We start from the raw sequence: 13,540 nt of genomic DNA, 5'->3' as shown, positions 1-13,540 counted from the left end.
TAATTAGACACTTTGTTTAAAGGAAATGTTTAGACATTTCTCTCCACACTATAATTATATCAGACACTCATAAAAGATAATGAATCTCATGTAATTTATTACTTTTTTGAATAATGTGTTTGAATTCTAAAGATGGTCAACCAACTACCTCACTGCTCATAAGGTAATCGATCAAATCAACAGGCCGTGACAGCTTCCAAAGTCTTCCTCATTCATAAATTACGCATTCAGTCACTATCATCCTAAGTGGCTGGCACTAGTTTAAGAACGGGAACTGTGTGCATATGTACGTCACAAGTTTAACTTTTCCCTGAAAAAAGGAAAAACAAAAGACCTACATCCCATAATGCTCAGCCTGGCTGCATTCATTTTGCCCCTTTCTGCAGCTTCATATAGATGCCCTATAGAGCTCCATATACAGGCAGTAACTTGTATTTCTTTCACTTTAGGTGTTTCTAGATCAATGAAGGACAAAGTGACCAAGCCCACTGCCATGGCTCAGGGTCGTGTGGCCCATATGATTGAGTGGCAGAGCTGGGGCAAGCCATCAGCAGGACCGGAGGGGGGAGCAGGTCGCTCCAATCTTAATCGTGAGAGGGAGAGACGGCTTGAAAATGATGCCTATAGTGACTTGAGTGATGGGGAAAAAGAGGCACGAATGGCAGCAGGTGAGATGATTGATTTAAAATGTCGATATGAATAAAACTGTACATGGGAAAGCTAGAGGGATCTATTAGATTCACTGAAACGACATAAAATTGGTTACAGATGCCAATAAGAAGTATTCATTCCCCTTTGACTTTTGTAAAGCACAACAGTCTTGTTCCAGAAGTAGAAATCACATTAATTTTTTTCTAATGTGGAATTAATTATTAAAGAAACGTATAAACCTTTAAAAATAGACCTATCGTAAGCTCCGAGGTTGTTAATTAATGTTATTTAGTTCTACTGAAGCCATCAGTCCACATTATTTCAGCTTCATTTAAAAAAAAATCATGTTTCATATAGGAATTCCTGGTTAAGATCTAAGTATCCCAACACTATCAAATTACGTTTATATTTGTATATATCTGAATATTTTCCAATAAACGTAAAATATATTGGTTTCTATACTTAAAATCAACAACTTTAAATCAATAGTTTTATAGTTTTTAATCATTTTTAATTACGTCATTCGCATTGTAATTTATTCCCTCATTTAAGATTTTAAGTACACAGTCTTGTACCTTTGTCTTTTTGTCTTATTTTCAAATACTTTTTTGCTTCAAAGTTTGTCCTATTCAGCTTGGAGCTGGTTAATTTGGTTCAAGGCTTAAAGCTCTTTAATTAAGTACTTTATGAAATAATAAAAAAATAAATTAAAATAAAAAATTAAAATTATAGGTAACACTTTACAATAAGGTTCCATTTGTTAGCATTAGTTAACAACAATAGTTAACATGAGCTAACAATGAATAACACTTTTACAGCATTTATTAATCTTAGTTAATTTCAACATATAGTAATACATTTTTTTAAATCAAAAGTTGTATTTGTTAACATTAGTTAATGCACTGTGAACTAACATGAACAATGAACAACAGTATTTGAACAGTATTAACTAACTTTAACAAAGATCATTAAATGATATATTAATGTATAATATATAAATGAAATATATTGTTAATTGTTTGTTCATGATACCTAATGCATTTACTAATGTTAACCAATGGAACCTTATTGTAATGTGTTACCAAATAAAAATGGGAAAAATCCTTTCAGAACCAGGTCAACTGAAAAACTGGCACTGTTGCGCTGTGTTTTGGTACAGCATTGAATCAATGAATGTAATTAGCTAATTATGTTTCCAGTTTTTGAATCAACACAATGTAAGCCAAAATTCAAAAGGAGGCAAAAATTTGCCATTTTATTAAATTGAATTAACTGTACTGCAATCAAAATTTAGTTAGATTTATGCTTTAAACAAGTAAAAACATTTATCCAGTGATGTGAGAAAAATACACTTATATTCAAGATGCATTCTCTGAGGTCTTAATATCTTATGCAAATGTGCTTTTCAGTTTAATTTACCTTGTCAAGATAGTTGTTATAAAGTAGAAGATAGAGGTTGTTATATAGTTTAAGTTTAAATTTGTCCAAATTGTTTTAGGAGATTATATTTACTGGAAAATAAGATGAAGATACTGATTAAGAAATACTTTTTTTTTCTCTGTAATTTTTCATCAGTCAAAAGAGATATTTTTTCCTGTTCAGGCCATTTCAATCCTACTTCTTTGCAGGAATTATGCAGCAGTTTGCCATCTCTGAAGCCGCACTTTTAGGCTGGACATTTATGGATGGAGACAGTCTCTGTGCCGACTCCAACCAGGGCAGTGTAGCTCACCTCAGTGAGGTCAACCAGGAGAGCATCACCAGCAGAGGTGAATATTTCAAGCATGGCTTTCATTCAGAATTACCACTTAAACTCATAGGACTGAAGACATTGTTTTCAAGAGATTTTGAGAAGGCAATGTTTATTCAGTTATGACAAATGTTACATTTTTCAGAACAAACCTATCTTTTCTGTTATGGTTCATCTGTGCATACAAGAGCTGAGTGTTTTGATGAAGAGTTCAGTTTGGTTGACTTTAGATGTCTAGAACAGTCTTTTATTAAGCCATATCTACAGTAAGCTGTTACAAGTACAGTTCTTAAAGGATTCATTCACCCAAAAATGAAAATTCTGTCATCATTTACTTACCCTCATGTTTTTCCAAACTCCTATGACATTCTTTTGGGGAACATAAAAGGAGATAATTACTCGATATTCACATAACCCTAACTCTTCTTTGTGCGTTCATGAGAGTTAACAGCCCTCTACATTGCATGTAAATTACTCGCATATGTGACCAAATTTCATGCTAGGTGACTTAAAAATGTCTGTTATTAGCCACTGGCTAGTAAATATTCAGATTTCACTCACCAGCGATTGAACTGTGTAGTGGCGAAGAAGAACCTTACCATGGAGATCCTTTCAATGCATGTTGTCTCATGAGTGGTGTACCTTATTTCTGCTGCATTGCACAAATTAGGTAAAAACAACTGTGCAACTTCTCTCTCCTTAATATGCACCCAACTGTAAACACTTGCTCACAAAACAGCCAGTACTCTTAAAGAGACAGTACCATTTTAGCGCTTGTCAATGTAAACTCAATGTCAATATTGGTAAATCGTACAAATTATGTAAATAAACAAACAAAATGTAGTAAGTGAAATAAATATGTAAATATCTAAATATTTAAAGGGGCAATCACATTATGAAATATTTTAACTTCAACAAACAGTGTATATACAACACTAAAGAATTTAACAAATAGGCTCTTGTAGCATCTATCCAGGAGTTTGGTCACCTGTGCAAAGCCCTGCCCTATGAGCCAATTTTTTTTTTTTAAATAGTACTTTAGCTATAGTAGCACTTAAATTTTAAATGTGGAATTTTGTTTTCATTATTAGGTTTCAAACATCATTATTTAAACAGTGACAATAGCTTGTATAATTTTTATAAATGCAATTTCATGGCATCATATAAATTGACATTTTTAAAAAGCAAAAAAGGTGATTGAAATGATGGAAAGCGAAATATAAAATAAAATATTTACTCACATACTATAGCATGTGAAGTCATATATTTGAATACTATATATATATATATATATATATATATATATATATATAGTGTGTGTGTGTGTGTGTGTGTGTGTGTGAACATTCCCCCTTCCCGGTTTGCTTAATATCATCTTTTTCAGTTTCAGCTTATTTGTCGTCAAAAGTCTGGCAAGAAAAACAAAAATTTACTAGCCAATGGCGATTCTATCACTACCGTGTCCATAGAAATTTGGTTAGTAAGATGTTTGATTTGTTCTGTTGAGTCAGATCTTTTCAATAAATCAGTTTATCAGGTTCACTAACCGACTCCCGGTTCTTGAATTCAACCCACTGACTCAATGTTCTGGTTGCTGCGCAGGGAAAGATTATCACTGAATAATTATTTAAGCTTCAGCCTGTTCCTCACTCAAAGATATCGTAAGACTTCAAAAGATGTTAATATGTAAGGCATGAGTCATATGGACTACTTTTGTAATATTTTTATCCTGCTTTTGGTTCCTTTTGGAAGCTTGAAAACTCCTGTCCCCATTCTTTATAACTGAATGCGAAAAATTACCTGTCCATTCTTTAAAATGTATCCTTTTGTGTTTCATGGACGATATAAAGTCATATGGGTTAAAAACAACATGAGGGTGAGTAAATTCTGACAGAATTTTCATTTATAGGTGAATTATCCCTTTAAGCGGTTGCTTTCATGTTTGTGATTATTACACTGACAGCACAAAGTCTCAACATATCCTGAATATTCAGCTGCTCTTGCAATAAGAATTGTTTAGCCTGCATAATGTGACAGCAAACTCATAACCACACTTCTGTATTTCACTGATGTGAGCACTTGGATATTTCTGTGGTTTTGATTTATACTGTTTACCTAGCTTTGACAGATGTGCCGTCCAGTCCATTTGACAGGTCTCGAGCACATTGCCACCACTTTATTTAGTGTGTGGAAATATGTCAGACACGTTACAATGACAGCTGCAGGCCCAAAGGCGATGGTAAAGATTTGTGGAGCAGTGGTTTTCCTGAGGTTGAGTCAGAGATTATACAAGCTGTGGATTGAGGCGAGGTTCTACTATTGTTATAGCATCACACCAAATGGGTCTCTATGAGATTGTGGCCTGATGATGTCAATATAATGAGAGTTTGGTAAATCAAAGAATTGTAACTATTCATACAAGGTGCACTTGTGAGATGATGATTGTAAACGTGAAGCAAGCATTCTTTTATTCTGTCTGTAATTAAATTAGATACCACCTTTAATGGATAGTTCTTAGTTTTTTTTCAAGCCCATATGACGTTCTGTCATCCTTTGAACATAGAATGAGGTCATGCAAGTTTGGAACAAAATGAGAGTAAATGATGACAGAATTTCCATTTTGGGTGAATATGCCTTTAATTCTAGAGCATTTGACTTTCCCACTTACTCTCATAACATTCTGTCTGTCTGACTGTGTGTCTTTTTTCTTTTTTCTCTCATTTCTCTGTCTCTGTCATCCAGACCAGCCATTGCATCATTCTTCTGCAGATGTGTGGCCTCACACCTACGTCTCCCAAGGCCTTTACTGCCTCTCCTCCTCTGATGCATGGGAGCCAATCAGCAATGAGCCCTCGGGCGTGGCCTCTCCTGCTACTAGCTCGTATATCATGGCGGGCGGGGCTTCGGGTGAGGGTTATGATGGCTCCACCCACTATTTGACACAGCAGCAGCTGACATTGCAGCAGCAGAACAACTTACAGCAGTTCCAGCAGTATCAGCAGTACCAGCAGCAACAGCTCCTGCAGTACCAACAGGTTAGCAAACATAAACACACTATTTGACAAGCTGCCATGTTAACATTCTCAGCAGCAACATTATGGATTTGTATAAGCAGTCAACACAATGTAGCAGTTCTCTCTACTGTGTCATATAAGGCTATAGCTAGGGGATTTTAAACAAGACAGAAAAGTTACCACTATACCAATTGTTACGTACTTGGTGCCACTATTGCTTGGACTCTTTCAACCATGAGATGTGCGCTCTCACTGCATTTGGAACACCACTGACTGTGATTAAAATCGCAGATGGAGCTATGCAGTGTTGGAAAAGCTACTTTGAAACTGTAGCTTCGCAAGATCCAAGGTACGTATAACTTAAAGTAGTTCAACTACAGCCAAGCAACTTTTTAAAATAGTAGTTATCTACACTACAAGCTACTAACAAAAAGTAGCTAACGACATTGAAGCTATATAAAGGAAATAATTATTTTAGATATGTAACAATCGGATGATATTATTGAATTTTTCAATAAGAATTCTAATCGCAGGATTCAATAATATCACCTGATAGTTATATATTTGAATAGGGTGTGACTACCTTATAGAAATTAGCTATGATTTTACTATAGTAACTATAGTTTAACCATGTTATTTGTTATACAACCATAGTATCCACAAAATTAACCATGGTTACTACAGTCATGGTTACAACAATATAACTTTAGTAAAACCATTCCATCTGAACTAGCCAACTTACTAAACTGAATCATAGTTCCCAACGCTAAATATAAGGGAATTGTTTATTTAAACAGGTTCATTTACATGAACTGTCCGAAAGAACTGATTAATTTAAATGATCTGGTTTCCCCCACACTACATGAGAGAGAGAGGATGGTTTAGGTGATTGTGTTTGATTACTCCCTCAGCTCCATTGCTGCGTATGTGACAAATGTAGTGTTTCATGATACTAAAGGGCTACTCGTTGGAAAATGTGGCTTGTTACTGGAAAAGCTATCCTACTGTGGAAATAGCTGAGCTACTGTTACGCTACTGAAAAGTGTAGTTAAGTTAGTAGTATCACTACTCCCCAACACAGCAGAAGGGGCAGTGTAACTCTTTGGTTTTTGTCCAAAGTTTATATGATTGTAACAAAAATTGGGGGCTGGTCCAGGATTTCAATCTGAGGCCTTTTGCAATTCATAAGCATATTGTTTTTAGTAGGTGATGGCATTTTACTCTTTTTTGCTGCTCCTCTTGTTCTTTAGTTAATTCATAGGTAGAGGCCCAATTTCTTATTCATTGCAAATTTGTACCTAATCACCAAAATATTTCTGCACACCAAATTTAAACTCTGCATATTTCCACATAATTGGAATGCCTGACAAAGTTCGACACATCCTCGTGGTTGCTACAATGTGGTTCTCGCTCTCGGTGGGCACGTTGTGAGTTGTGCATGGATGCTGCGGAGAATAGCGTGAAGCCTAAACACGCACTAGGTCTCCGCGGTAACGCGCTCAACAAGCCAAGTGATAAGATGCATGGATTGACTGTCTCAGACGCGGAGGTAACTGAGATTCATCCTCTGCCACCTGGATTGAGGCGAGTCACTACACTACCATGAGGACCTAGAGCGCATTGGGAATTGGGCATGCCAAATTGGGGAGAAAAGGGGAGAAAAAAAAAGAGTAGTACTCTCAGTTCTATCTCACATTTTACCATGTTTAAATCCAGTCACCGATATTCCGCAAATTTAGCCCCCAAATAAGAGCAGAAAATGCGAAACAAAACAAAACACGTCGGCAGATTCCATCTTTGCCTGCAAACATTCACAACTGTTTTTCTCATCTTTTGAAGACTTTGGAACATCGACTGCACAGCACCTCCCATTCCCTACAGGCCACACCCAACAGCACTATACATAGTTTGGGCCCACCTACTCACCCGAGACTGGCTGACTTGTGGGCTGCGGCTCAGGTGGAGCCTCATCAGGTGGAGATGATGGGACAAATAAGTGTCACCATGGGAGAAATGGGAATGGCAGAAGTGTACGGAGAAGAGTCTGTCCCAGAGAATGAATGCATTCCTGAACAGCAAGAGGAGGAGGAAATCAAGGTATTTGATTTATTGTCATATAATAAAGCTTTGTGTTATTTGTTGAATTCATATATTGCTAAATTATTTCAAGTTTAAAGTCAATTGAACTAAGTTTCTATTAGAGCACAGACCTATAATTTAATCACAACTGACCTCACAGTAATATTGTGACAATATTTGTGTTAAAAAGCCAAGTGAGCTGCTTACCTAGACATTATTTTCAGGCTTTCCCGATGTGAAGGCATTGCCAAACGGTAGGCAACAAAATAATGCTGCCTTCTGAAAATATCCTGTTTTTGCTACATTTTAGAAGACAGCTCCTTTGTGAATAAGGCAAAACCTAGACTGTATGAAAAAATAAAAAAATCCATGATGGCGGAATGGTGTCGAGAGAAATGAATATAAATGTACTTAATTAAAAACAGACTGAAAAATAAGAGTACTGCGTTGTTTGCTTAGCAACATTTGCTAATACCAAACTCTAGTGGAATCAGTGGCGATTTCTCAGGGCCAGCAAAGCCTTCTCTGCTGGCGTAACATGCCTAATAAATACATATTTTTTCATCCTTTCATTCTCATTGACCTTTTTGCGTATTTTCAATCGCTTTCCACTCCTAATTCATCTACAAACGAATAGCAAAAAACTAAAAGTTTATCCAATCAGAATTTATTCCCTGATGCCTACAAGCAAAGTGTGACAAGTGTTTCACAAATCGCATGCCCGAAGCCATGCCGAAGCGTGAGTCTGAGCTCTACCCCATCAGGCCTTCAGAATTTCCGCAGAATCCCTCAACACTGCAGTGAATAGGCATCTAAAGTAAGATTGCCAGATTCATCAGCCAATCAGATTGATTTATTTGTTCTTGGTGGGTGTGGTCTTTAAGATATGTCCCAGTCCAGGCCTTCTAGCTGGCCTTGAGTGACGCAATCACTCTTTAAGTGATGTATGTAATTTGAAAGTGATGAGCGCGAGATCTTGCTGACGAGTCAGCTGTCGTCACTGCTGGTATTGCCATTGAGAAAGAGATCCTTATGGATTTAAAAACCTGAGATGTTCTGCACGATCGAGCAATTGATTAAACAGGAAAGGAGGGCTGATTTTCACTTCAAGCAAATTGGTAAGTGCTTTTTGCATTGTTATAGCAACATCAGGAGTTTTCTAAGTGTAAATTAGGCTGTTTGATTATTCAGTGTTGGCTCAAGTTTTGAAAAGTAACCGTGTACCCTGACGAAACAAAATTTATTGCAAGCAAAATTTAAATCGCAAATATTATTAGAGAGCTTTTTCTTGGTGTAAGACCTCAATGGTTCTGGCTTTCGTGCGTGGACGTGTTTTTAAAATGCCAGTTGGTATTATTTGTTGACTGCCACGTAATGTATGATACAGTGTCTTATTAATTGTGAAACTGTGTTTTCTTAATGGCATGAATCGCACTGAAGGCCTAGACTTAAAATGCATTTATATTTATTTTCCATCTTTCTCAAGGAGGACGATATAACATTAACTCTCGAACCTGAGCCCACATCTGTAACTCCTGCCCTGACCCCTCCACTTCAGAGAGAAGACTCCACCCCACCAGGGGGCATGAGTCCAGGACAAGCACCAGCAGAGCCAATGGCTGAGCACATGACCTACGAGGTCACATCCTGCGTCGTCCAATCACTGGAGGAGAAGGAAGAGAAGGTGAAGGATGGAGCCGTGGTAGTTGTTGCAACCAACTAACAGTTCAAATCAAAGCAAAGGACAATATGGCAAACAAAACAAAACTGTCTGTGAAATAATCTACCAGTTAAGCTATTGTAAACGCCCTTTTACCCCCGATATGTACTCCTATCGACTGTCTCACATGGCGAAGGCCATGACAGGAACAGATTTATTCTTTATTAACCAACAGTGATGGAGGACAAGGTGACAGAATAGACTCTTGGAGTTCCGAGGCACATATAGAGACTAAATATGTGTCAAAGCTAGGATTGATGCGTTATGTGCTGCTGTGGAACGCTAGAGTTTTATGGCATAGAAGAGGTGGAGTCCAAGTACACTTGCAAATGAATTTGAAGAGTGCAATACTGAGAAATCAATACAACCAAAAGAAAGTGCATGCCTTTTTTTTTTTTTTTTTTTTTATTTAGTATTTAAGTGACCCAGAACTAACAGTATATGCATAGTAATAATATAAATGTTGATTTTTGTAATAAAACTAAAAGCCAATGAAACAGTATGTATTTGTATGTATATATAACATGTATGTACTGTATGTATGTTAGTACGAATGTATGAATGTATGTGTCTTTAAAGGTATATTCTGAAAAACGTGTTACGAATTTGACGTTTGGCAAAGCTGTTGTGTGAAGTGCCCCCTATGTACTTTACCTCCAACACACACACACACACACACACACACACACACACACACACTGATGCCCACATAAACACACTTGAAAACATGTTTTTGCTCTTTATATAATCAAGCACAATACTGCCCGACTGGAAACAGTGCTGCCCTTTTTAACATCCTAACTGTATTGTTACTAAGACTTATGCACTACTATGGACATAAACGAATGTATTGCCCATCTTCTTCAGTGATGCCCTAGTTCTGTCCTTAAAGGGATGGTTCACCCCAAAATGAATGTGAAATTAAAAATAAATAAATAAATGAAAATTCTGTCATCATTTATTCACTCTCAGGTGGTTCCAAACTGTTCTGTGGAAAACAAAAGCAGATATAGAATTTTAGCCTCAGTCTCCATTCACTTTCACTGTATGGAAAAAGGATTCATACAAAATGACATTTTAAGAAAATTGTGACTGACATTAACATGCTGCCTAACATATTTTGTTTCCACACAAGAAAGAAAGTCATACAGGTTTGGAATAACATGAGGGTGAGTTAATGATGACATAATTTTAATTTCAGTGTGAATTATCCCATTAAGTTTTTTGTTCTACTCTTTTATTTTTATTGATGTCTGTGTTTATCTGTTTGTGTACTGCCTGGCTGAGCTGCTCAATATTGATTTGCACTGAACAGCGTACATAAACAAACAAAGGAAAACTGAAGAGTCATCATCATTCCAGAAAGCGCCATCAATATTCACGTGCAACAACAGCATCAATAAAGTAAACTTTTGATATTTTTAATCTGTTGAGTCTGAAACTACAGGAAATTAAAGGGAAATCCTGAGGATGACTCAAATTTGTGGATATTATCCATTAATTTCCAATTTTTTTTTTTAATCAAGTAGACAATAAGGCTGATCTGTATGTAGAGGCCAAATCAAACCATTTGCTTCAGAAATACATTAACCATTCATAAAATACATAATCTTAAAGGGAAAGTTTAGCCTAAAATGAAAATTCTGTCATTTATTCACCTTGATGTTTTTCCAAACGCATTTGACATCCTTTCTTTCGTTGAACAAAAAAGTAGATTGTAATCACTGACATTCTTAGTCACCATTCACTTTCATTGCATCTATTTTCCATACAATGAAAGTGAATGGTGACTGAGGCTGTTATTCTGTCTGACATCGCCTTTTGTGTTCCACGCAAGAAGGTAAATCTGAAAGTTTGAAAGTTACGTTTGAAACAACATGAGGGTGAGTAAATGATGACAGAATTTTTGGGTAAACTATCCCTTTAAGTCATTCATTTCAAACTGGCATAAATGCAAAGTGATAAACTATACCACAGTCTAGTGGTACTAAAATCTGTCTACCACACTAAAGTCATGTGGTAATGGGGTATACAGTGTATGACATGTATGGTATTAAGCATTGGTCACTGTATGTTTTTGTCATGACAGACCATATGACTGTGGACACATAGGCAGTGCTACACACTCTCACGGCGAAATCGTAAGGATTCATACGACTTTTCTAAATTTGGCTTATCATATGATATTGTAGACTGCACTCATATGAATTCGTACGACTTTCACTACAGCCAATGATGTCGCTGGACATCGTTGCCATCTAATATGCGACAGTTACTTGCTTCTGTTAAACAGAACAGTTTCCTATCATGTTTACACATTCTACTGATCGGCAGGGTTGGGAGAGTTACTTTTGAAATGTATTCCACTACAGATTACAGAATACATGCTGTAAAATGTAATTTGTAACGTATTTCGTTAGATTACTCAAGGTCAGTAACGTATTCTAAATACTTTGGATTACTTCTTCAGCACTGGTAGATTTTTTCACTTGTTTTGACTATAAAAACTCTGCCAGTACAGTAAGACAAAATACACATGTTAAAAATACATTCTCTGAAAAACATAAATATCTTATGCAGTGTTGTTTCTAAAACAAGATAAATCAAATTTATCTTTTTTTTTTAAGGATTTTTAGATATTTTTACAGGAAAACAATACAAAAATTATTATCAAGAATATGATTTTTGCCCTAATATCAAAGGTCTTACTAGAAAAAAAGAAATTATGATCCAACGTGAATTTTCTTGATAAAAAAATATGATCATGCATATAAAATATAAAAATGAACATGCATGTAAAATGGCTAGAAATAGCATTTTAGCTTAGCATAAAGCTGACAATTTACACAAGGTTTATTTCTATTTCTTCTGCTACAAACTTACTTCAAACTTACTTCTCTGTCTGCTCGTATGAATGTAACACATCATAAGAAAGTGTTTCGCCGCTGTTCAAATGCAGTTTGGATCGCATCATTTATATGTATAAATGTTTTCCATCTGAAAGGACTAAATATTAAATGAAACAAATGACAATAAAATGCAAAGTAATCTCTTCAGTAATCAAAATACTTTTTGAATGTAACTGTATTCTAAATACCAATTATATAAATTGTAACTGTAGTGGAATACAGTTACTTATATTTTGTATTTTAAATACGTAATCCCGTTACATGTATTCTGTTAGTCCCCAACCCTGCTAATCGGTTAGGTTTAGATAAGGCATTTGGTTAAGGGCATAAGATTAATAATCATGTCCTTAACGCCTCATGCGCGAAACTTGTGCTTTCTTCCGTATTAGACATACAGGCATTTGCACGTGATGAAATCATACAAATTTATATGAATGAACTCTTACAAAATCATACGAAATTGACAACTCTTAAAATATATACGAATGTGCTTTTCTGCTTGCAGGCTTTTCACTAATTATGTCATATATAATAAGCTGTAATTTAGATACTAGTGTGCACATGTCAGATCTTTGTCATACATTGGTATGTTCTGAAAGAAAAAAGAAAAGAAAAAACAACAAACAGTAAAGTTGTGTTTTGGATGTGGCATTTGTAAAGGCATTTGTTTGACGTTTTGCTCTTGGTAATAATACCATTATGCAATGCTGAGGCAACATTTATTTTCTATACTAACGAGGCCTGCGATTTGCCATTCTTTGTGATATTTCTAACATTGTATGTATGTAGTATCAGCTGAAAGAGAGAATTTTTCATGGGTCTGATGGGTTGTATTTGAGAAAATTAAGAAAGGCAAATTAGCAACCATTTAAAAAGGACAAAATGAAAAAGAAAAGAAAATATGTTGTTATCTATTCTCAGATTGAAATGTTTAAAAATGGATGATCTCTCATGTTTATCAAACCTCTGTCGAGAGGACAAAATGACAAAAATATTCTCTCAAAAACTTCAATTTCAGAGCCTCTTTGTAAATGTCCAAAGGATGGCAATGTAAATGGCTGAGAGCAATTATTACATGGGGCTATAACTAATGATGTGACTATTCACTAATGACTAGTGAAATATGATGAATTTAGAATACACTCAGAATGAAAAAGTTATACAATGAAATCAAAAAGGATTTCTGATTATGTACAAATATAGCTAGGTAGGTAGCAATTTTGCAGTTTCCTTCAACTTCATTCATTGTGTCATCCTGTATCATCATATTTAAATCATATGCATTTTAATGTGCTGTAAATAAAATCCTTATTGTGAATGATGGTCTCATTTATGAAAAGGCACACACAACACATATCCATACATTCACTGACTATACACGCACTAACACAATTTAAAAAAACCAGGTTCAAACGGC

At 35.6% G+C, this 13,540-nt stretch overlaps 1 protein-coding gene across 6 annotated transcripts in view; it reads left to right on the top strand.

Annotated features, from left to right (window-relative positions):
• Window positions 1-13,423, top strand: part of LOC127425560 (protein FAM131C-like) — a 45,084-nt gene extending 31,661 nt beyond the window's left edge. For all 6 annotated transcript variants that reach the window (XM_051671679.1, XM_051671678.1, XM_051671677.1 and 3 more), the window contains 5 exons: window positions 450-668; window positions 2,280-2,420; window positions 5,144-5,436; window positions 7,255-7,512; window positions 8,981-13,423. In XM_051671679.1, the coding sequence (XP_051527639.1) occupies window positions 450-668; window positions 2,280-2,420; window positions 5,144-5,436; window positions 7,255-7,512; window positions 8,981-9,217 (1,148 nt within the window). In that variant the 3' untranslated portion in view covers window positions 9,218-13,423. The remainder of the gene's footprint in view (window positions 1-449; window positions 669-2,279; window positions 2,421-5,143; window positions 5,437-7,254; window positions 7,513-8,980) is intronic.
• Window positions 13,424-13,540: the final 117 nt, after the last annotated feature.

The sequence above is a fragment of the Myxocyprinus asiaticus genome, chromosome 34 (assembly GCF_019703515.2).
Source record: "Myxocyprinus asiaticus isolate MX2 ecotype Aquarium Trade chromosome 34, UBuf_Myxa_2, whole genome shotgun sequence".
NCBI lineage: Eukaryota > Metazoa > Chordata > Actinopteri > Cypriniformes > Catostomidae > Myxocyprinus > Myxocyprinus asiaticus.
This window is presented reverse-complemented; position numbering and strand designations above follow the sequence as displayed.